The sequence below is a fragment of the Gobio gobio genome, assembly GCF_949357685.1.
Source record: "Gobio gobio genome assembly, chromosome: 21".
NCBI classification, from domain to species: Eukaryota; Metazoa; Chordata; class Actinopteri; order Cypriniformes; family Gobionidae; genus Gobio; species Gobio gobio.
This window is the reverse complement of record NC_137117.1, coordinates 20,731,253-20,757,422: the sequence shown is the minus strand read 5'-3', so window position 1 is coordinate 20,757,422 and position 26,170 is coordinate 20,731,253. Positions and strand designations below refer to the sequence as shown.

Below are 26,170 nucleotides of genomic sequence, written 5' to 3'. Positions count from 1 at the left end.
ATATAGCTATTATATATATATATAATTTTGTACGCGGCAAAATTTTGGTTGGCCCCACCAAATCTCAATCTGTTTTTTTGAAAAGTTGGCAGCTCTGATATTGAACCACTGTACTCACATGAACTGATTTAAATGTTTTTAGTAATGGATCTTGAGAGAGGAAATGTCATTGCTGGCTATGCAGGCCTCACTGAGCCATCGGATTTCAACAAAAATATCTTAATTTGTGTTCTGAAGCTGAACGGTGGTCTTACGGGTGTGGAACGGCATGAGGGTGAGTAATAAATTACATTATTTTAATTTTTGGGTGAACTAACCCTTAAACCACCACTGATCCACCACCATGCTTCACTCTGGGCACACAACAGTTCGGGCGGGGATTCGCCACACTGTAACTCTCCCGGATGTGGGAAAGACAGTGAAGGTGGACTCATCAGAGAACAATACATGCTTGATGTTTTTTGGATACAATCCGGATTAGTACCTGGACTGGACATCCCTTTCAGACAGCTTCCTCTTGCGTCAACAGTTACTGGATGTTACAGTTGTTGGATGTGGTTCGTCCTGCGTGGTGGTATGCCGACATTACCCTGGATACCATAGCTCTCAATATACCACAAAGACTTGTTGTCCCGGTCACAGGACAATTTTGTCCTCTTTTGAACTCTATGGCTGAATCCGAAATCGCCCCCTAAACCCTCAATCACTATCCCTATGTTAGTCCACTAATACAGCTCACTTGACGGACTGAATGAAAACGAGTGCGCTAAATCGGACAGCTGTTGAGTGTATATCAGCTGTGGAATTGAATGAGTGCACTTGATAAAGTCCACTATCATTTTGGACACCACTACAAATAGCTGTCCCCTCAAATAGGGCACTATTTGAGGGTATAGGGGGCGATCTCGGACACCCATTATGTTGTGTGGATTACAATATTTTATGTACAGCTGTGCTATTGCTCTGCTAATTCAACCATGCATATATAGGTGTGAAACCTCCAACAATATATTGGCCAGTGTTTCAGTTCATTATATATTGATAATTATATACCAATTTTAAATCGAATGATAAAATGACGAAAACTTGATTAGCCATTTCATTATTGAAAAGTGAGTACCAAACTGAAAATATATATTTAATTTGAATTTTAACAGCAACAGACATCATTCATGTCAAATCAAAATAAATAAATGCAATTGATGAATATTGCAATACTTAATATTAACTTTTATGTAGTGGACATAATGCACCACAGGGTTAATTCAGCAGATATATATATATATATATATATTTGAGTTTTATTTAAAGTTTGATATGAATTTGTTTTAAAGAAACTTATCACATTACTTTACAATCTGCATGTGTATTTACATTTAAAACATTTTTGCTCATCCATAATCTGTTGTGTCCTTGCTTACGTCTTTCTTGAACTGTTCTCTTATCAGATCCCAAAGCAGATTCCAGAGACTTCCGTAAAGTGGAGCAAAATATGCCCTTATTATGAGATCTTCCTCCAGCTTAGTTTTTATCTCGCAGACAAAAGGGTCGAAAGAAACACACCGCAGTCTTTCATACTTCATAATTTCAGAATAAATGCCACTGGAAGCACAAACATTCAATACAACAGGCAGTTTTCAACTCCTTTAATGGTTCAGTTGGTATAGATTTTGGACGCATTTAAGTCAAGGGACGAGGTCGCCGGCCACACGGCAAAAAAACAAACAAAAAAACCCACCCATTCAATTGAAATTTAAAACAATAAAAAAAAAAAAAGCAATTCACATTAAATAGTTTAACAGCTCAAGCGAGTAGGGACAACATGCAATGAAGTCAATGAATTAAACAAGAATCCAGAGTGACATTCATATGAATGCAAAGCTGAAAGGCAACAAACCCAACCTGAAACGAGTGCATGTAAGACACGATTGTATGATGTTATGAAACAATGCATAGACAAAACAAGGATTTACAGTTAAAAGCAACCAGATGCACGTTCCTGTCATTGGTAAGATAATGCGGCCGTCACATGGATAAGTAGCCTTGATGACTGAACACATTCAATCAAATACTTATTGCTGATATAAGCGAGAACTATAAAAGCCATTTCCATAAAAGGACTTACATCCACAGATTAAAAAGATGTGTACATTGAGGCTCATGTGACCATTACAGAGCTACTTGAACATATACACCGTAGATCACAATGCAGGCATGCGTCATTTCAAAACACTAAGATACAATTAATTATGTGAAGCAAGTTAACAAAACATGAATACGCATTAAATACTGAACATGAAACAATGTTACCAAAAAGTTCAGAGGCAAAAACAAAATCAAATTGAAAAATTTGGTTTTCAATGATGAGGTTATCGTGGGACGTTAAGCGTCCTCTGAATTAACACAAGCTCGCGTTCATCTTCGACTTCAATTATTAGATGAACTAAAAACGTGTCGTTTCACTAGCACCACTGAATCAGAAAGTCAAATATGCAGTGCCGCCGCATACTCCTGTCTGAGCACGGCACATCCTGTTACGACGCTTAAGGCTGAGATTACCATTTGACATGTAAATTTGTGGTTATTATGGTTTCTAAAATCATTCGTATTAAAAACATGCGGCTACAAATCAGAGTTGAGGTTTAAAAGGGGTCTGTGTTCGTCTACATTTTAAGACATTGGAAAAATAAATAAGGACCTAAGACATTCATTAGATACCTTTAGAAATATTTTACATAAAAACACAGTTGGCACAACTCGTTCACTTTTCTACTTTTTTTTTTCTCACGTTCTGTACAAAAAAAATCTATGAAATTTCACATTAATCCAAACATCGAAAAAACAGATCATGAAACGTCGGGTCATTCGTGTACATCGTTCTGTGAGTGTGTGCTTGTGTATGGGCCTCGGCATCCTCCACAACAACGTGAATGTTATTTGGATGAAATTACGATGATGTGAACAACTACTAAACAATCAAAAACCCTGAAAATAATAAAGTAAACAAACAAAGAAAATCTACCTGCATGATCCTGTAGACAGTAAAACAAAAAAGAAAATTGTCTGTAATAACAATCCATAAGGCGATTTATATTTTTTCGTAGTTTGACCAGACAAATGAAGCTCTTGGTCCATTAAGTCTCTCATGGGAACAAATATAAAACGCCACTTTTATGGAAGCATGATAAAAAAAAATTAAAAAAAATTAAAAACCCAAATCAAATATTTACCCGCCAGGACTCTTTCTGACTGGTTTGCTGTAAGTCACCAGGTAGTGCGGCCGCAGGGCCCGATAGTGTAACAGTTAGTGTGAGGAAGAAGAGGGAAATGGGGAAGAGAAGGGAAGTGGGGCAACTGGCATGCAGCAGAGACCCGCCCCGCCCCACCCCACCCCGCCCCTCTCCCGTCTCAGGCTCCGCCCTCTCCATCAGTCAACAGTGTTGTGTTGTGTTCAGCTGTAGTGACTCGGCATGGCGAGAGGTCACTGTCTCCTGTCCTCGGTCTCTGATCTCGAGAAGGCCATCACCACGTCCTCAGCTCCTGGGAACACAATCAACACAATCAAAACCAGGGATACGATTCGTATCATAAATCAAAGTAACTATATAAAGAAATTCCAGTCAAAAAGGAAATCCTTAATGCTATAAGAATACTTATTTCAAAACTGTTTGCACATAGCACTGCATACAGCCACGAGGCTATTATCCTAACAGCTTTATTATCCAAGGAAAATGTAATCTTCACAACGGAGCAAATTACATGAGCTCGTCCAATGGCAGCAAACATTATTATAATGGCTGAAGAGCAAACAGAGGCTGTGTGCTGTGTAATTAAACTCAGACAATGCCTTACAATAGTCTGCCTTACAAACATAACAAAATCAATCTGGGGCTATGTACCGAATGGAAGCAAACTGTGCAGTATACACTGAATACCACATACTATTTGTTCGAAATAGTATGTAAAAATGCACTTAATATGCAACAGTAAACATTTAGAACAGTACAGTGTAGCATAACTGTTGTTTACTCAATTTTATATATATATATATATATATATATATATATATATATATATATATATATATATATATATATATATATATATATATATATATATATATATATATATATATATATATATATATATATATATATATATATATATATATATATATATATATACACATACATACATACATACATACATACCATACATACCATACATACCATACATACCATACATACATACCATACATACATACATACATACATACCATACATACATACCATACATACCATACATACATACATACATACATACCATACATACATACCATACATACCATACATACCATACATACATACATACATACATACATACATACATACATACATACATACATATATATACACACACACACACACACACACACACACATTTTTATATACATAAAGTAAAACAACAAAAAATCCTGTAATTCTAATAAAATATTCAGAAAATATGTTTACCCCCAAAAAAGGCTGGGAAAAAATCCAGTTAATTCATCACTAGAAACGGATTGACAAATCAAGTGCATTTAAGCATGGGTTCAAGTCCCAGTGAGTGCATGAACTGCTGAATGTATTGTGGAAAACCGTACCCAGTGTGCTCTAATTAATAATAATTTGTTACATTTATATAGCGCTTTTCTAGACACTCAAAGCGCTTTACATAGAAGGGGGGAATCTCCTCAACCACCACCAATGTGCAGCACCACCTGGATGATGCGACGCAGCCATATTGCACCAGAACGCCCACCACACACATAGACAGTAAAAGAAATGGACAGAGCGAACCCATAGACTTCAACGGGGAGAATTGAAGTCAGGTAGAAGCACTCACTTCCTGATGGCTGATGTATTGCGCAGCCTCAGACTGAGCTTGACAACGTAGATGTGATGTGATCAGCCTGTCTGACAGTGGCAAGTCTTCTAGTAGTTGTGCAACTAAAAATCTGAATCACCGAATCTCGCAGAGACAGAGAGGGTGAGCAGGAGCAACTTTTGATGAATGAAGCAGGATCTGCAACATCTCTATCTGCGTTTATGCCTCCACGTCCCCCCGATTGCCTCATAGACAGTAAAAGATTGCCTACGAGCTTCTCCTCGAGTCTCTACAGTAATTTCCTCAACAGCGCGACACAGTCGCATGGTTATGACGCAATCGTTAGCCTATATTTTACAAAAACAGCTTCTACAGGGCGATAGTGTAAGATACAAGGTAATGGAGCCTTTTATACATTGTCGTGTTTGTTTAGAAATAAACAATGGACGAATGGAGTCTTTAAATGCCTCAGATGTAAAGATATTCACTGTCAAAGTGAGGCCAAAATGAATGGGAGTCAATGGGATGCTAACAACAGGTGATGGCTTGGTTAGCAATGGCCGCGCCTATGGGTGGTACGCTTTCCGGGGGCTGGGCTACCCCCTTGACCACACACCAGCTGACTGGTGAAGGGGAGACAGAGTGATGAAGACAATCATATATATGGGGATGATTAGGAGACCATTAGGAGACCATGATGGACAGAGGCCAATTGGCTCAGCCCTGCTTAGCTTCAGCGGGAAACCAGTCTTGGGCTACAGGGTGATATGGCTGCTGGATTTTTTCCTAGCCTACTGGTCAATGTAGTGTGGGTGATGTATTAAGTACATACAGAAAGTCAAAGTCCCTTTAAAACAACTGATTTCACCCGGCGGCCATCTTTGAAACACCTCTCGGGCGTGCAAGTGCAGATCTCTTTGAATGGGGTAACATCAAATTCTCCAAAACTGTTCATCAAGCTTACGATTTAATTTCATATATGAAATCACCAATGAAATCTGACAACGGTCTCATAAATTGTTTCCAAACGCTCGAATTATGATTAAAAACTGAATTTTTCAGCCTGGACAACAATAATGCGCATGCGCGTTTAGGAGTCCATTCATAAGAGTCAAATTAGATCATATTCATTGTGAATACAGAGCAGATACCTATAGACCTCAGTTTGTTCTCACATAAACAGCTTAAGGTCAAGGTCAAATCAGCATCTGTTTTTCTAGCATGTGGCATGAGACACAACACCCACATTACCAACCACTGCTTAGGATTTTCTGTGCCACACTGATAAGAAATGCGACTAAAAGCCTCTATAAACCAAATCTAATACTAGCTGTATCTGAAATACAGACTCTGAGAGCAAAGAGCCAAAACAAACACTGCAAGAGATGCCCTCTAAAGACATGAAAATGTCACCGGCGGATTGCGGGAAGACTGCGGGGCATTTAAAGAAGCAACAAGAGTGTTTGAGATTTCAGTCAGGTTCGGACTCTCAGTGAGGGAAGGCTCTAATCAATTCCAATCCTGAATTAACGATCCCGCCCGGGGATGGAAAACAAACCCCTGCAAACCAGGTAAACAGGATTTGTAGGTCCAGCTGTCCCTAGATGAACACGGATTAATAACAACACCACACATGTGTAAACAGTTGTAAATAAACAGCAAAACTCGAGCTCTGGCCAGATTATTTCAGGTCAGGTGGACGTCTGAAGGTCAAAGGCAGTTCGCTGCACAGAAAGGGCTGATGTAGTCCAATGTCATATGTTTGGCAATGGACCCATTTTATTTATTCTAAACTCGTTTGAAAGAAAAAGTAGTGTTTTGACTGAGCTAGCTGAAGCTTAATAAGCAGAAAGCAGAACGTCGGCATGTTAATTTCCTCTGCCTTTCATGTACTCGAGCCAACAAATCAGACACTCCACTGCCTCAATGTAAAATGACCAGCTTTATTCTCCAAAAAAGCAGAACGCCTTCAACATCAAAGGTGCCATTTTACCTTACTGAAGGTCTGTGTATTTTGGTTCTTTCCTTTGAATTTCCTAGGCAATATCAGGATATTTTATAAAACTAATCTATACTGAAAAAATACTAAAAAGTATGAAAACTAGGCACTATAAGACAACTTCTAAGTCTGTTTTAGTGTGGTTATTGGCCTTAACACTCAAATGAAGATACTCTTTAGAACAATGACGATTTCTTTTTTTATCTTTCTGATTAAAACAAAGCAGGAACATCAGCATACAGAGAGACTACAGAGTGAATTTCATCCAGACAGCTTCAGACGAGAGTGTTAGCACCTTACTGAAAACACTGAAGGTTCACACCCTGTTCACAGGCTGCATGCCGACTGATTCTACTGAAAATGCGTATCATTTCAGTCTTTCTGATGCTTCAGCTTACAGCAGAACAAAACAAAAAAAAACTTAATAAAAAAAGCAATATTTTGATAGTGTCATAGAATCAGTGTTTATATTTTCAGGGAAATGTCTCTGCATAATGAGCTGGAATATAAGAAAAAAATCTAAAAATGACACATCACCTCAAAAAATAGTAAGTGTAAAGACTCATGATGCAAACCAAACTGTGATGATGAAAATGAGACTGATGCTGAGTATTGCGACTACTAAACCATCAACAGCATGTCTTTGATCCTGTATCATCTTAGGGTTGCATAATGCTTGCGTAACGGCCCGATCATGACGAGGAGGGGGCAAAGACAAGGACGAAGCCTTATAACAACTGACAGGCTGCTCTCAAAATCCTCACAGTTAAACTCAAAGTGCGTTTAAGCGGAAGGGAGGATGGAGGGGCCGTGAAAGAAAATGTCCCTCTGCGTCTTCCGCCTGCCTTCGTTATGATCGTGCCACTCCCTGCGACGCACGCTGTGTCACAGGAGCACAAGCCAACGCGCCGCAGACGTCAGAACCCTCATGAGCCGTCGCCTAGCAACAGCTCAGAATCCGATTGCATCACAATCCGGCAGGCGGCAAACACCTATGAACAAACAGCAGCTCTCTGCCTCCCCGTATCACTGCATCTCTCCAATACTGCCCTGTTTAACCTCCAACCACAATCTCACCGTAATCCATAACCATATCACAAGACACATGTGGTCTATGATACTGAAGTGATACTTTTCTCAGCGTGGGGTTTCACTGCATCTCTTGCGATGGCGGTTTCACTATGAGCCAGTGTTATTTAGCTGGTAATTCGTTGTGACGCAACATTAGCACTTAACAAAATGCCATTCTACTCTTGATTTCTCCCTAAGCGTCCTGAACAAAAGCTGGCACTAACCAGGGAACGCTTAACATTTTTCACAGGCTGTCGTGACAATACGCCAATCTAAAACGTGATTATTTAACTGTGAAGGTAAAATCTCTGATACAAACAAATTCATTAGACTAACGGTATGTTTACACGTCAACGACGTACTAAACACAGACGACAACATTGTCAAAATGATCCGTGTTCACACAGATCTGCGAAAATGACTAAAAAGGGTCTATCTGCCAAATGCATATTATGAATGCCAGGCCAGTAGCTGGCGATGTCAATTTGTCAAGAAACACCCCGCGAACATGTAATACGCATGGGTGAATTCACAAATTAACGCTTTTTTGTTGTTTACAGGGTGACGGTAAAGGCGAACATTGTGTTTTCAGGCCCCCAAAACGTTGTTTTTGTGTAAATAAATGGCCAAAATGCATAAAAAGTTTTCAGTTTACAGTTGAAAATGGTGTTGTGTAAACAAATCCTTAATATGTAGAACACACTCTAATTTACTTAATGGCGCAATATTTTTTTTTACTTCAATAAAAAGTTGTACACAAAGAAATTAACACAACAAAAAAAAAATGTGCTCACAGTAAATGTATAATAATAATAATAATAATAATAATAATAATAATAATAATAATAATAATAATAATAATAATAAAAACAACAATAAATTAAAGCTGTTTTAAGGCCTGTTCACACCGGGGCGATTTTCGTGCGTGTTTATCGCCGATGTTTAACGCCTCGTGACTAAACAAAGAGCGCCAATGTGAGTTTGCACAAATCATTAAAAAACCCGCCTTGGGTTCGTTTTTTTGTTAAAAACTGGCCGACCAATGAGAACGGCGCTTAAGTTCACGTGCCTGGAGCTGCTGAAGTTACAGTAAAACACCACTTGGTGGCACTCAAGCACAAAACGGTCTTGCCGAGCACACACTGATACGATGAAGTAGTACGTAAACAAAGAAGAAGATGAGCTGCTAATGCTAAAAAAAGTGCGTGAATGGTTTTTGCAAGCACGTAAATACTGTCTCTCTTCTTCTTCTGTGTGACAAGCGAGTGTCAGAAGCGTAAAGTGGCGCAGCACCACCTTGTGTACCGGGAGCGACATCTATTGAATTTGCACGTTCACTAGGCAAATCGCCAGTGAAAATCGCTTGGGTGTGAACACTCAATATGCGGCGAAAAACGTCTAAAAAAAAAAGCGCGCATGATATTCGTCCCGGTGTGTACAGGCCTTTATGGTGAGGGTTGCCTCACTGTAAAATAAAAATACTTAAACTGAAATGAAAACTACATAAACTAAAAACTAGAAAACTAAATTAAACTAAACCGAACAATGAATACTCAGAAAAAAACAAACACACTAAATATGAAACAGAAAAAAAATGTATTAAAAAGTATAAGCATCTTTTTCTACAATAGCATTAAACACTGAGAAACTAAATTACTACAGTATATGGACCTTTAAATCAAAGCCCCTTAAAGCCACTGTATGATTAGGAGGTATGATTCCCAAAATCTTCCCTGTTTAACAGTTATAGTAAGTCTGTCACCTATGAATCGTCTGATATTAGCAGTATAATAAAAGACACCAGACAGGGCACTCATGATTCAAAGATATGGCATTCAGATAGCAGGTATTACCGACCATTTCAGGAAGTGTGGTTAAACATGGCCAGCAGTGATAGATCATGAGCAGTGAGTGTGTGGGACTGACACACAACCACACATACACCCCCGCTCCCTTCTGTGCAGATCACGCAAGACACTTTTACATCTACAATAACTCAAACTAGCCAAAAGTTGACTCACGATCCCAGATATTACTGTAAAGTTTAATTTCCATTTCAGTGCTAGAGATCTAGCTGGGGGCATAATCGTCAATTACACTAATTAGCTTTAGTCACACACACACACACACACACACACACACACACACACACACACACACACACACACACACACACACACACACACACACACACACACACACACACACACACACACACACACACACACACACACACACACACACACACACACACACACACACACACACACACACACACACACACACACACACACACACACACACACACACACACACACACACACACACACACACACACACACACACACACACACACACACACACACACACACACACACACACACACACACACACACACACACACACACACACACACACACACACACACAATATAATATTATATAATGAAATGGAAATCATAGTTGTTGTCGTTTTTTAAACCAGTGTATCTATTCTGGTATTCATGTTATGTTACAGGCAATGTCTGTATTTGGTATCTGAGAGGTGACTGAGGGTCTGACCCATGTCAGGAATGCAGAAACAGTGTTTACTCATTTAGCCCAGCTTCCAGAGAATTAATTTGTACTTGTTTTGTAATTTATCAATTTGCTCATACAACCCAATTAAATCAAGAATTTTATTTTGTAGAAAGAGAATTGTCAGTTTGAACTTTATTCTGCTCTTCTCATGATAGCTGGATGAGACAAGACAGACAACTGTGTCTAAGGTCATGAAGGTCAACAACGCACTGCATGTATCCACTAACACAGGTCTGCCCAATCCTGTCCCTGGAGATCTACTTTCCTGCAAAGTTCAGCTCCACAACTGAAGCAGCTAATTAAGATCTTCAGGAGCACTGTTTTGATGGTTACAGACATGTGTTGGATCTGATTCATAGCACAATATGCTCTGTGTGGATGTAGTTTTCACGTTCTGTTCCAGTGAAGTCCTGACAAAACTCAGCCTTGAAGGGAAACAATATTGCCTGTTTTTTAATCCAATTGTGCTTGCAGGGGTTGTTTAATATTTTTCGTGGCATGTGACCATGTCAAAGTAATAGTCTCCAGGAGGGTTCAACCCGAGAATAAAAGTCCTTCCAGAATTTATGACTCACCTCTGACACTTCCCAAAGTTACTTGTACTTGACAAAGTGTGTTAAAGATAATGACTTTATTTGTGTAAAGGAACAGAATATCATGTCCGGATGTTGCTTAAGTTATCTGTACCGTTAACCTGAATCCGAACCTGTAGAAATTACATCAACTGATTATCCATTTGTATTAGTGTTTCTGTCTTTTACTCCTTTTTCTACGGCCTATGGAAGTGTGGAGAACTTGGTCTTCAGTAAACTCTCTTTGACTCCTGCTTTGCATTGAGCATATTGGTCCATCTTTATGTGCTTTAACTGTAATCCCCCAACACTTTATTTTACAGTGTCCTTATTACATGTACTTACTGTAGTAATAACAGTAAATTATTCATCATTACATGCAACTAACCTAAACCAATCCCTATTCTTATACATGTACATGTACATGTTGTTAATTAATATTACTTAGTACCTCAATGTATAATTACGTTGTAACAAGGACACCTACAAGTGTAACCCTTTATTTTAAGGTGTCATTGTTACAGTGTAGTTATACATTTAAGTACTGAGTAATACTAATTAACAACATGTACTTATTATTGGGTTAGGGTAGGATTAGGGTTTGTAGCCATTTAATCATTAACAGATATTAAGTAAATAAAATATTAAATAAATAAAATATTAAAACATTATTACAGTAGACCCTTTATGTTACTTTCTCGGTTCCACTTACCAGTGAAATTTCTTTAAAAGCAGGCTCTATGGCTCATTAATTTGCTTATCGGGGGAAATGGAGATTTAAATCATTACTACTGCAATTAGAAACGGGTCACAATCTGCTACAGCAGAAGCGGATAATGATGTGAACAGCAGGATGGCGACAGGGCTGTTTAATAACATCTACTGCATTATTATCCTGTGCTAGTGGACCACCTTAAAACACTTTCACAGCTGGCAAACAAACCGATTGTAGTTACAATGAACAAAAATGGACAGATTTAGGCTAGGCCTAAAATACCAGAGCCCGAGAGGAAATTAATCATGTACGTTTTTTTTAGCCCTCTTTAATTTTAGCCATGTAGCAAAAAGTAATTAATTCAAACCATCAAATATATTTATAACATAAAAAATGCCTTGCAGTTTGCACACACTATGAGATGTGTTTTGGGCAATCTCTCATTGGTTTACTTTAGTGAGTCTTAAGAGCGCATCAGTCAGTGCACCGATGGAGTGCAGTCTGGGATTATACTGTCTGAGGATTATGCCAGCAGACACAAGACAAAAGACTTGACTAGGCTGTGTCAGTCTAAAAGATGGAGAATACACAACTAACTAATGCACAGCTTTGAACTCTTCTTTAAAAGGGCAGGCACTTACACAACAAAGACAATAAAAGCTTGTAAAGGAGGACGTAAAAGAGCAGCATCCTTTCAAATGCCGTGTCACACAGACAGGACCAAAAGAGTGAGTGTGATGTTCTTACACCATCCGCCTGTAATTAACAATCCGGCTTGACTGAAGGTCCCTTAATGAGGCCCGTTCCACTCCCTCCCTCACACACCACCACGAGGCCCTTGTCCACCTCGCTCGACACTCAATTCCATCGCCATGGAAACTGTCTACTGTACTCACTCTGTTGTTCAGTTCCCAAGGCATCCACAAAAGGGGCGGTAGACTCTCTCACAGCCTCACTGATGGCTTTCAGCCAATGATGAGGATCAATCAGAGACAGGCCTGCCACTCACGACCTGACCGTTCTTTTAGATCCAAAACATAATTTATACAAATATATATATAAATAACACAATACATTTTTTTTTGTTCACCAGAAATTGCATGAACAGGAAACCAAATGCACATATTTGCCTAATTATTGTATAAATAGAGTTGTCTGATCATTTCATCTCTGGCCTGTTAATGAGTCTGCTTGGCATGGTATGAAGCTTTGAGCTGCATGAACTCTTAAAGTTCTCCTACGCCCATCATCTTCCCCCAGACACCACCATCCAGTTTCATCCTCTAAACTTCAAGGCCTTAGATGAGATTAAAATTGCATTACAAAATTTAGAATATGCGTCTATCTATGGTAATTAGCCAATTAGATGGTCCCAAATGCAAATTTGTTTAATCCGTAGACTAGTAAACAGGAAAAGTGGCAGGTTTGGAGCATATGAAAGAGTAAACATACCTAATTTGTTCACAACTGACGAAAATCAGAGTTGTGTTTGAATGTGCAAAACTCACCGTTGCAATGCTTGGCTATTCGGTTGCTATAGCCGAGGTAGAGGTGTAAAAACTAAAAGTACTCAAAAAATGTACTCAAGTGAAAGTACAAGTACTGAATACAATTTTTACTCAAATAAAAGTAAAAGTATCTGGCCAGAATCATACTTGAGTAAAAGTAAAAACAGTACCACATTAAAATTGTACTTGAGTATTAAAAAAGTAAAAGCAGCGTAAAAGTAGCGGCAAGAATGAAAACTAGAGATTCTTCTTTAAGCTTTTAATCTCTAAAAACATGAAGTGAATGAACCACATACAAGGTTTTATCCTGCTTTAGAACTGTAGAACATATTTAATGGTATTTAATTATCAAACTATAAGACTACTACCTAATGCCAGTATGCAACATGCTACTCAAAGTTGTAAAACCCCGGATTTAACTGATGCCCAGCTTAATTTAAATGTTTAATTTAAATTTATTTATTCTGCCAATAAGATTCATTTTCACATTCCATGAAATTGGTCAGACACAATTTTGAAAATCAGCTTCTGCTTAAAGGGATAGTTCACCCAAAAATGGAAATGTGATGTTTATCTGCTTATCTCCAGGGCATCCTTTGATGCAGGTGATGTAGGTGATGTAGGTGTCTTTGTTTCTTCAATAGAACACAAATTAAGATTTTTAACTTCAACAGTTGCAGTCTGTCAGTGGTATAATGCATGTGAATGGAAACAAAATCTATGAGAGTAAAAAAAAAAACACGCACAGACAAATCCATATTAAACCCTGCAGCTCGTGACGACACATTGATGTCCTAAGAAACGAAACGATCGGTTTGTGCGAGAAAACGTATAAATGTAACAAATAATTATTATTATGTACATTGACCACACTTACCGGAAGTGATGGCGCGCTGAACGGGTGTCGGACATAGATCGTTTTTGAGGTAAAAATATTATATAAATACTGTTCGGTTTCTCGCACAAACCGATCGTTTCATGTTTTAGGACATCAATGTGCTGTCACGAGCTGCAGAGTTTAATATGGATTTGTCTGTGCAGGTTTTTTTTACTCTCATAGATGATGCTAGTATTCATGTACCATTCACATGCATTATACGACTGATAGACTGCAACGGTTGGAGTTAAAAATCTTAATTTGTGTTCTACTGAAGAAACAAAGACACCTACATGTAAGCAGATAAACATCACATTTTCATTTTTGGGTGAACTATCGCTTTAAGCAAAAGCTGATTTTTTGAATTGCGAGTGTCTGACCAATTTCATGGAATGTGAAAATCTCATTGGCAGAATAAATACATTTAAATTAAACATTTAAATTAAACTGGGCATCAGCGCAATTCATTTGGTTTGGTAATAGCAAGGGAAAATAGAATCAAGTGATCTCCAAAAAAGAAGTACTTTTTGACTGTAAATAAAATTGTAAGTAGTAAAAGTACTTTTTTTTCTTAAAAAATGTTATTAAGTAAAAGTAAAAGTATTGATTTTTTAAAATAATACTTAAGTACAGTAATCAAGTAAAATTACTCAAGTACTTTACACCTCTGGTTCTGGGTAGCCAAAAAGAGCCTATCCCCAAGTATTTGTGTGTTATATATGGTGTGGATCCCACTTTCATGGTCAAATAAAATCAAATCAATCAAACCTGTCCAACTTGGGAAAAATACTGAGATCAAAACTGACCGCAATCAGAATAGCATGATCATGCAAAACATTTCTCTCTCAAAAAGACATTCAACACAGAAGTGTTTGTTCACATGTGAGAACAATAGCCATTGAGAAAGTGTAATGTTCAGCCTCAGTGGTCCGTGTCTATAGACTGAGTCTATTCAGTATGTGTTCGTCTGCACACAAACATGTTACTGTGCCCAACACATATTAACTCCCATCCTTATACGGTTCTTATTAACTGTACAGACAGCAGCCCTTTAATTTATCCCAGAAATCGGAGTCTCTTACACATCAGTCATACTAGTAAATATAAAAGCCATGTAGCATCTTTCTTTTTTGTTAGCATTATGAGAAGCAAATTAAGCTATATCTGCAAAGCTATACTAGTCACTGGGTGACTCGCTTTCCAAGGTGTTGGACGCAAACACAGGCTCCTCGGAGACAGCTGGATACGTAAATAATTCATCAAACTGTGGTATATTCCACTGAGATGCGGCACTATTTTGCATGATGTGAAAGCATTAGCGTGTGCACTGTGCAGATTTAAAGTGCCATCCATTTGCACCAATATTACAAAGACCTTATTCAGAACAGCGCCATGACAGGTATGAAAGCAATGCTGTGAGGGATAGTCGTGTTTTCAATGGCATCCGCTGTAAAAAAGCTGCATAATTTTACACAGCTCATGTTATCAGGAGTTTTGTCGTCAGCATTACAATCCAAAAACATTAAATAATAGCACAACCCACTGAAGAGATGTATGTCTATGCCTCATAGCCTTGCCTTCTTTCCTGATAAAAATTAAAGACGGTGCTGTTGTGAATAAGGTTTATTAGCTAAATCCTCGGATAGCTGCATTGTGATCCTACATTACCCATTAAATTTGAGCTTAAGTAAGTGACTACTACTAAACACATTCCAATTCACCTCAGCAGACCTCTAGCATTTTTAGCACAGGCTTTATTTAAAAGGTTCACAGAGAATGAGATGTCACAGTTTCTCCTAATAGAAACAGACTTATCATGGCTCAAGCTCCCCTAACATATTCCTGATGGTCCTCGCCTGTGCATTAAACAAAGGTTATTGTTCTTCATTGCGTGTTGTTCATTAAGTCCCTTTTATCTCTGCCTCATTACACTGCATTTGATAGACAGAGACCGCTTTCATCTTAGGAACTGCCGTTTCCATGTCTGATTTTAGAAACATCACATCACAACATCTTAAAATCACTCATCAACGATGGAAGATTTCATAATGTTGGAGCAAACACACACACAAAGCAAGTATTTTGAGCAAGTAAAAATCCCAGATGTACAGTACACAACTATATCCATCTTTCTTGAGCTGCTGCATCATTTATAAAAGATCCTTCCAAAAAAAGAGCACTTTACAACCAGGCTTATATGCATATTTAATGAAAACAAAACGTGTGCTCCACTCTTTTATGCACCACATGTTAATGTTATTTACAACATTAACATTTTCCCCCATCAAAAACATCACTTTTCACAGAGCATGTGAACTCTATGACAAGGTGCTCAGTTAATGCATCTTAGTAAGACTGAGCATGTCATTCTCACTATAGGATATGATGCAACTAAGTAAAGTTAATTTACACTAGACCTTTAGATCAACTGATCATGAGTTAAAAACCTGAAAATACCATTCAAACTGCCTACTTGAAATATTTATGTTGTGCTAGCGCCCCCTTGTGGAACAGGCTACAGCTCAACATTGTCCAATTATAAACAAACCTTGTCTATATATACACACACACACACACACACCTATGTATTTATATACATGCATATTCATAAAAAATTACAGATAGACAGACATAGATAGATCAAATCTAATATGCATGATCTAGAGTTAACATACCCTGGCATTTTAACACCATTTCAAATGATGAACTAAACAATCAGAAAGGACAATAACTCTTCTAATCTTTCAATGGCTACCTTAGTAAATAAGAGTGTTAGTGGTAAAGGGTGGAGGTGTAATGTCATAGCTTCGGTCTGCAGTGTTGTTGACTTACCCTGGTCAATAGGGTGCTGTGGCAACTGACTCATCTGGCTGTGCACCACGCCTGCATAATTCCGCAGAAAAGCTTCCTCGTTTGGTGTCAGCTGTAAGGGTGGGGAAAAATTTTTTTTTTTAAATTCACATATGGCAATGAAAATCCAGTGTCCGGTTAAGAACTACTAAAATGGCATATGCTAAATCAGTTTAAAGGAATAGTTTACCCAAAAATGAAAATTAGCCCATGATTTACTCACCCTCAATTCATCCGAGGTGTACATGACATTCTTCTTTCAGATGAATACAATCAGAGTTATATTAAAAATGTCCAGGCAAATCCAAGCATTATTATAGCAGTAATAGTTGCTCTGTTTTTGAAGTCCATAAAAAACTGCATCTGTCCGTCGAATAACATGCTCCACACGGCTCTGAGGTGTTAATAAAGGCCTTCTGAAGCTAATCGATGCGTTTGTGTAAGAAAAATATCCATATTTAAAACTTTATCAAGTAAAGTTCCAGCCGATCGCCTTCCGTGGAAAAGTGCCATCTCGCAATTCAAGATACGTACATGACGTCATGATGACGAGCGTACCTGGTCGCCTTTGTCTTTGGATTGGCAGAGGAACTTTCAACACTTTTTCCTTAAATTGAATACGGAAGGCGGTTGGCCGAAACTTTACTTTATAAAGTTTTAAATATGGATATTTTTCTTACACAAATGCATCGATTAGCTTCAGAAGGCCTTTATTAACATCTCAGAGCCGTGTGGAGCACGTTATTCGATGGACAGATGCAGTTTTTTATGGACTTCAAAAACAGAGCAACTATTACTGCTATAATACTGCTTGGATTAGCCAGGACTTTAATATAACTCAGATTTTATTCGTCTGAAAGAAGAATGTCATATACACCTCGGATGACTTGAGGGTGACTAAATCATGGGCTAAATTTTCATTTTTGGGTGAACTATCCCTTTAAAAGAACAATGAAATGATCACCAGATTCAAGACAATGGCTGGTTTCTGTATTGTAAAGAAAACATGAATATCCAAACAATAATCCACTTATTTAGATTAATCAATGAGTGCAGGACAGGTTATTAAAAAATAGTTAATGTTGAAATGTAATCTTCACAGATACAATCATGTCCTGCTCTCATTATTTCCCGCAGAACATCGTTTCACTCAGAAATGTCACATCACTTATGTTAAAAGCGAATTTCATTTCATGGCGTCTTCAAAGCACATCAGAAGATGTCTTATTCTCGCTGGTCTGACACTTACATTTGATCCCATTTTCTTGAGCATGAGCAGCACCCGCACCTTCTGCTGGATGTACATCTCCTCAGGAGACTTGCCAGGGGCTTCCTCTCGGTTCATCCCCCCTGCTCCTGACGCACTGCTGAGGAACCGCACACAGACCAAGAGAGTATTCAATTATTCAGATCTCAAATTTGATTTTCAGAACTCGTGAGTTGAAGACATTCCTACTTGGGTTTCATACAAAAAATATGATGGATGAGGGCAAAAAATGTTTTATTAGACCTAAACTGAACTGCAATAAACATTTCCATAACATGTATTTAAACTAAACAGTAAGTTAGTTATATAGAAGAAAAACCCTTACTGCCTGTACAAACTAGCATACACATTTAGCTTACAAATCAAACCCATCATAACCTTTGCAGAAAGCAGAAAGCTTCTAATTAAGGAGAACGACAGTGTCTGAAGTCTGAACACACTTCAGATCATGGAGCAGGTTGACAGCATCATAAATGGCCCTCATGCATATTTAATGGAAGATCTAACAGCACTCCCAGCTTTCCCTCGTCTTGCTCACTTCCTAATGACCTATTTTCAAACTTGCACTCAGTGTGAAACAATTTTAAGGACCTTGAGAAGCAAAAAAAAAAAGGAATATAAATCACAGAAGAAAGCCACAAGCTTATGCGCAACAGTGCATTTGCCAAACGATCTGATGCCTCAAATGTTATCTTTCCAGAAAACAGCATCAGAACACAATAAACAAAGAGATAGTCTGTGGTCATACCATCGAATCCATAGTCAATGCGATAATGCAGCTCACCAATCAAAGTCACGTGGGGGAAAAAAAAAATTCACAGACTTGCACTCACAATAGAGCAAAATGAATGACATCCAATATATTCTGGGGGTTTCGTGAATATGTCAGATTGAATCCTTTGGCGACATCCAGCCTGTGATGTCTCACGCCCTCTTATCTGCACAAAGAGCCTCTAATACATGTTGACAGCTTGTTTGATGTGGGGTTAGCCTATATTTAATTGAAAAGCTGGCTCCAACCCTTCATTGCACGACAGATACATTTGTCTGGCCTTGACTTTAAGAATGACAGTACCTCCCCATGTCCAATCTGGAGTGTTAGCGGCTTACATTTCTGAAGGCACTTAAATGTAAGCCGGGAAAGCATAGAAGACAGAAAGTGGTATAGAAACGGGTCACGTTGGCAAAATAACTAACCCAGATTTCCTCTACAGTCACAGACTCATCAGTCACCAAAGGGCCGTGCCATCAAAAGGGCTTCATATTCAATAAAGCATGCACTTTATTCTGCTGCATCTCGCTGGCAGCCGTGGGGGGATGAGAAGTGCTCGCAGATGAAAGACACGAGAGGGACCGGAGCGTCAGCTCGGCAGCTCTGTGACACCAGGCACACCTTCAGGGGGAGACGGTTCACTCTCCCTCTCTCGCTTTTGATCATGACTGTCCTTCCTGCTGGAAAGGAGACAGGCTAGACAGCAGGCCGATTTACTGCAGCCGCAAACACCCAAGAAAAGCCTGTGCATAACACCATTACTTCACCCTTCCAAGACTGTGGGTTTGAATCTCTAAAAAAATGCACCATAATCTTTCAGGCTTTAGAGCTGTAGCACACCCCAGCTCTACAGCAGGTGTTTGGTTTGAGCAAGTCTGCAGATTTCATAAAATATGTGGATGACAGACAGTAAAAACCATTATCAAAATCGTTTGATAATCAAGCCATGACAACACAACATGTCTTAAAAATATAAAATGGAACATTTAGGGAAAACTAATTTGGAAAAGAAGAGGTTATGCAAGAAGTCTAGATGGCAGATAACCAATAATCAATGCCAGTTGCTTTAAAAAATAAACAGTTTTACATGCTTTAGCCAGGGGCTCCCAAAACTGTGTTCTAAATTATTTACCCAGACACAAAAAGTATAACATCTTTAAAATATACAATGCATTTTGCAAAATTTTTGCATGTTGAATAATATGTGTCTTTATTTTCCTTATTACATTACATTTTTATATTTAATTAATTATTTAATGCAATATCAGCATTTTCTTTTAGAATATATATCTATATTCTTGGCAAACTCGAGAGTAATCAAATTTAAAATACTCATAATAATAATATTGAATAAAATGTACAAAATATAAATAATACATTAAAAATAAATAAAATAAGCACTGGCATCTTTATCACATTAATCACAAACCCCTGTTTGGAAAACAATGATTTAAGTGAAATCAGGCATCAAAATATAATGTACAGCAGAAAAGATGGATAACTGTTTAGCACTTTTTAAATCTGGTTTAAAAAAAAAAAACTATAGCATTTAAATTAAAATAAATATAGGAATCATGTAGTAATTCTGTATGATATCCCTAGAAGACATAATTAAATATAGGCTAATTAGCATGAATAACTAATGTAAAAAAAAAACAACCATCCAAAACTGCACACTTATGTTCCCTAAATCTAATCTTTTTTCCCCCGGAAAGAATCTAAGCAAAAACATCAATCTAATCAGTTTTATTGCCACCAGATGTCATTTTAGACTTTGCCTGATTTCACAGTGGAAGATGTCAAATCATGTGACGATGGATCCTTGGGGCAGACAGCTAAATATAGAACACCCATCCTCTGGTTCAGTCATGACCCAGGCTGCCCTGAGGCTCAAATTAGTGTCATTTTGGTTTCCTGCAGTTTAATTGGGGCTTAATTCAAATCACAACATAGAGCGCTTGTTTTAAAAGCAGATAAAGTCAAAAGTGTTTTAGCACTGTGAGTTCTCTCACTGGTGCAAGGTCATACCATCGAGCCAAAAAACGGATACTGCAAAAGATCTGTTCATCAGTGACTCCTGCCACTATCCATGTAGGGAAGGTGCAGAAGCTCTGGAAGGAGATCCACAATCCAGATAGCAGTTCTATTTATAGACTCATCAAGTCATTTGAATCCTCACAAACAGCTTGCAGAGAAAGATTCCTCAATTGTTTGAACATGTGACAGAAATCATGCATCAGAAATTCAAACTCAAGAAGCATCTTTTGCATAAGGTCAGCATGAAATATCTGAATAAGCACAATTCCCTACGGTATAGTATGCAAAAAGGAGTGTCAAACATCATTGATGCTCGTGTTGAAATGGGAGCAATTCCCTGCAGCCATGTTCCAACATCTAGTGGAAAACCTTCCCAGAAGAGTGAAAGACAGGGAGGAGGACCAACTCCTTTAGAACTGCACATTTAAAAATGATGGACTGGTGTTTGGGTCTGTATGAAAAGCAATCGAAATCCTTCTGTTGACCAGAACTAATTCAGCTCATTAAAAAAAGATGCCTTCAAAACATAAAAGTTTCAACTCATGACTTGCTAAAATATAGAAATAAAATAAAAACCTGCTTTATTTGCAGCCAGAATGTTAACAGTTAGCCAATCACCATCTAAAACACAATTGGCACGAATGGTTTTCCATAATATAAAAATCCCAAACCACAGTGGGTTTTTCTTTGGATCTTAAGATGTTATATAACCTTTGCCTGTCAGTGAAAACAAGCAATGCTGTCTTGAAGTATTATTGGATGGGACCAACTGCCAAGCCCCAAAACTAATTGAACTCCTGTCAGTGAAAATGTCATCCTGATCAGCAAAATGTTTTCAGTTTTTTTGTTTAAGAGAATGCAAGCAAAGGGCACTGTTCTAGTAGTAAGATCTGTTTTATGGCTGTCAACCACCAGTCCTGGACTAAACTGAAATCCATTTACATGACCAAAAACTAACCAGACCAATCAGCATCCAGTAAATCGAGATTATAATTACAACCAGACCTGTCCTGACCTTGTTCCCTTTTCCCTCCCTCGACTTTCCAGTCTACTTTGAATGAAATAATAAAATAAGACAGATAGAGGTGATTTTCATAGAAAATATGGTGTAATTACAATGCTTTGCCAATATAACCAAAGAACAGACTTAATTTGAAGTCTTGCTTGAGTTGTTTTTTTGCCATGTATGTCAGCAGATATGATGGAAAACTAGCCTTTTCACATTTACAGTGCAGAAACAATAGCTACTGTATTTGATAACAATAGAGATGAGGCAGCCAGATGACGGAAAAAACTAGGTCATGACCCGGCAATTTAATGCAATCCCTGAATATTCAAAATTCTTCAATACAGAAACAAGTTTCATATTACACTTCCTTGCACAATTTTGGCAAACAATAACATTTTAAATAGTCAAAAAGCAAATCAGAACATTCTAGGAATGACATTTTGGAATTTCAGCTTAGTATACATGCAGTTTAAGTCAAAAATTAAACCCATTCAATTCGCATTAAAAGGGATAGTTTGCCCAAAAATGAAATGCGTGTCATTTACTCACCCTAATGTTGTTCCAAACCTGCATGAATCTATTTCTTCTGCTGAACACAAATAAGATATTTTGAATAATTGTGTGCACAATTTGAGGGCGAGTAAATAACATTTTTGGGTGAACTATCCCTTTAAGTAAATCACAATTAACTTTTTATGACAAGGTGTGAAATGGTTCAAACATTACTGAAGATTTCCAAGGCTTATTTTGTCAATGCATCATCTCAGTATTCAAATCCGTCTAGCATAAGTGTTTCACAAGATGGTTGTTATGCACCAGAGTGCTTGTCATGAATCACAACACAAAATCCACTGCAGTGAGAAGCTCCCTTTGGGATCACTGTTGCACCGGCTGTTGAAAATATACAGCTACGTGAAATGACAAGACAAGAAAATCCTCTCCATAATACGATTTAGGAAAACCAAAGGTGCTCAAACACTAAACTTCAAGGAAAGTCAAGCCGGTCCTCGTAGAATGTGGGTAATTTGTCTGGGATCGAAGATAGAAGCAAAAAGAATGTATACTCCTTATAACGGCAATTAATACATATTTATATAAAGCTACACATCTCACAGTATTTACGCACTCAGGTCTAAAGTTTGGAATCATTTCTATGTTTAAATGTTTTTGAAACATTTACATTGCGCCAGTCTTCAGTGTCACATGACCCTTCAGAAATCATTCGAATAAGCGGATTTATTATCAATGTTTGAAACAGTTGTGCTATAAAAATATTGTGTGAATAAAAAGTTAAAGGATTAGTTCACTTTTAAATAAACTTTTGCTGATAATTTACTCACCCCCATGTCATCCAAGATGTCCATGTCTTTCTTTCTGCAGTCAAAAAGAAATTAAGGTTTTTGATGAAAACATTCCAGGATTTTTCTCCATATAATGGACTTCAATGGGCTCCAAACGGTTCAAGGTCCAAATGACAGTTTCAGTGCAGCTTCAAAGGGCTTTAAACGATACCAGACGATGAATAAGGGTTTTATCTAGCGAAACTATCAGTTTCTGCGAGAAACCGAGCAGTATTTATGCTATTATTTTACCTCTTATCAGACGAACGTGATCTTCTCTGAGCTCCGCCATAACTTCCGCTAAGTGAGGTCAAAATACGAGCGTGGTCATAGATGTATACGTAGATGCCTCATTAGCGCCTGCACGGATCAGAAGAATGAGGCATCTACGATCAATATATCTATAACCACGCTCGTATTTTGACCTCACTTAGCGGAAGTTATGACGGAGCTCAGAGATTATCACGTTCGTCTGATAAGAGGTAAAATAATAGCATAAATACCGCTTGGTTTCTCGCAGAAACTGTTCGTTTCGCTAGATAAGACCCTTATTCATTGTCTGGTATCGTTTAAAGCTGTACAGAAACTATCATTTGGACCTTGAACCGTTTGGAGCCCATTGAAGTCCATTATATGGAGAAAAATCCAGGAATGTTTTCATCAAAAACCTTAATTTCTTTTCGACTGCAGAAAGAAAGACATGGACATCTTGGATGACATGGGGGTGAGTAAATTACCAGCAAAAGTTTATTTAAAAGTGAACTAATCCTTTAAAAACAACAGCATTTATTTAAAATAGGAAAGAAATTAATACTTTTATTCAGCAATGATTGTTAAATTGATAAAAGGGGACAGTGAAGATTTATATTGTTAGAAAAGATTTATATTTTGAATAAATGCTGTTCCTTTTAACTTTTATACATCAATGAATCCTGAAAAAAGTATCAGATGTTTCAAAAAATATAAAGCAGCACAACCATTTCCAACATTGATATTAACTGAGTATCAAATCATCATATTAGAATGATTTCAGAAGGATCACGTGACACTGAAGACTGGAGTAATGGTTGAAAATTCAGCCTTGCATTACAGAAATAAATTAAATTTTAAAGAATATTTAAATTTGTAATAATATTTCACAATATTTCTGTTTTATAATAAATGCAGGCTTGATGAGCATAAGAGACTTAAGAGTAAAACGAAAGGTTTTGTCTTCAAAGTCAAAGAAAGTAGACAAATGAAAACTTAAGCGAGCTAAAGAGGATTTTGCTAATTGCAACAGAAAGAAGCCACATTTGCAGCCGACGAGGCTGGTTTAAGCCTGGATTCCGGCCTTGATCATGTAGGAGCAGGCCTGTAAGGCATAAACCCAGCCTGTGTTGTGTCTGACGGACAGAAAGGAGAGGGGGTAGGGGGATGCCAAGCGACACCAGGGGGGCTGGGCTCTCCAACAACAAAAAAATAATGTGTTGAAGCTTGGCTTGGCAGGAGGTCTGAGTCCATGCCTAAGCTTGTAGCTCAAAGGCAGCTGATGATCTCCCTTCGGGACGCAGAGGTTGAGCGGTCCATGAGCCGCACCTGCCCCCCTGCCATCTCTCTAGGATTCAAAGAGCCAGACTCCCTCAGGAGAATGTGAAGACTGAAGGAAAACAGTTTCACTTCCAAGTTCACAAGTAGCTGGCCCTGCCCTGTCCTGTCCCGTCAGCTCTCGAAGCCTGGCGTAGTTCAAGAGCCCACTACAGGCAGACTGCCAGTTTCATAGCCGAATGTGAGCCACACTGCAGCTGACAGATGTATTCTGTATTCACAATGAGTTTAGGGTGTGGAGAGACTAAAAATAGACTATCATTGCCACTAAGACATGATAAAATGGCACAAGTGACTGAGATTCTTTCTGAACTGAGAGTGATCAAATAAACCTATACATATTAAACAGATGCAAGCAAACACAAGAACTCAGCATAAAAGTGTTGCACCCCCCCCAAATTTCATTAAAAACAAATTAACTCAAAGATATATACCTGCAATCACAATTGAATATTCAAACATATCTGTGCATTCACAGCAGCAGATTCATTTACTGAAAATGGGTTAAAAGCAATGAATGTAAACAGTACAACGTGTGTAGATAATAAACGACGTCATTAATATGCAAATTAGATTACAATTCGATTTTAAGCGTACAAAAGTAACCGCCTAACACTCAACTACAGCAGACAGGAATCACTCCAGCCCTCTTCTCCCTTCCTGTGGCAAAACGCGCGCACATATCTTACAAATATCTTTAAAATGAAGAATGTCAGTCAAACAGACTCTCTTTTATCTACGACTGTGGTGTTTAAAGGAGAAAAGTTAGTGTGCGTATGATACATGGGGTGTTTTAATAGGCACACCGAACAGTGGGGCTGTAACAAAGCCCTGAATGAAGTTCCCACAATTCCCATTCACATACACACACACATTAGCTCGCTAGCAACAGAAAACAGCAAAACCGCTTCAATTCGCGCCTCGTTTTGGGGCGTATTTTTTTATATGCAACTCAAACACCTCCACTTTGATCGCTTACCTCTCCTGGTCCAGGATTCTGTCGTTTTTGTTGTTTTTGAGAGCTGTGTTGTGTATACGGAGGCGTCCTGTTCCGGGGTCACATCCCGACAGTCGGTAGCGCTGGAGTGACTCAAGAACGTAAACGCGCCGCTGCTGAATCA

At 38.2% G+C, this 26,170-nt stretch overlaps 1 protein-coding gene across 1 annotated transcript; it reads right to left on the bottom strand.

Moving 5' to 3' along the window:
* Positions 1 to 1,631: 1,631 nt before the first annotated feature.
* Positions 1,632 to 26,170, bottom strand: ctnnbip1 (catenin, beta interacting protein 1). The gene is made up of 4 exons (XM_079802181.1): positions 26,029 to 26,170; positions 18,287 to 18,404; positions 17,020 to 17,110; positions 1,632 to 3,540 (listed from the first exon to the last, which is right to left on the bottom strand). Exons 2-4 carry the CDS (start codon positions 18,380 to 18,382, stop codon positions 3,482 to 3,484), a joined length of 246 nt encoding a protein of 81 aa, XP_079658307.1. The 5' UTR covers positions 18,383 to 18,404; positions 26,029 to 26,170; the 3' UTR covers positions 1,632 to 3,481.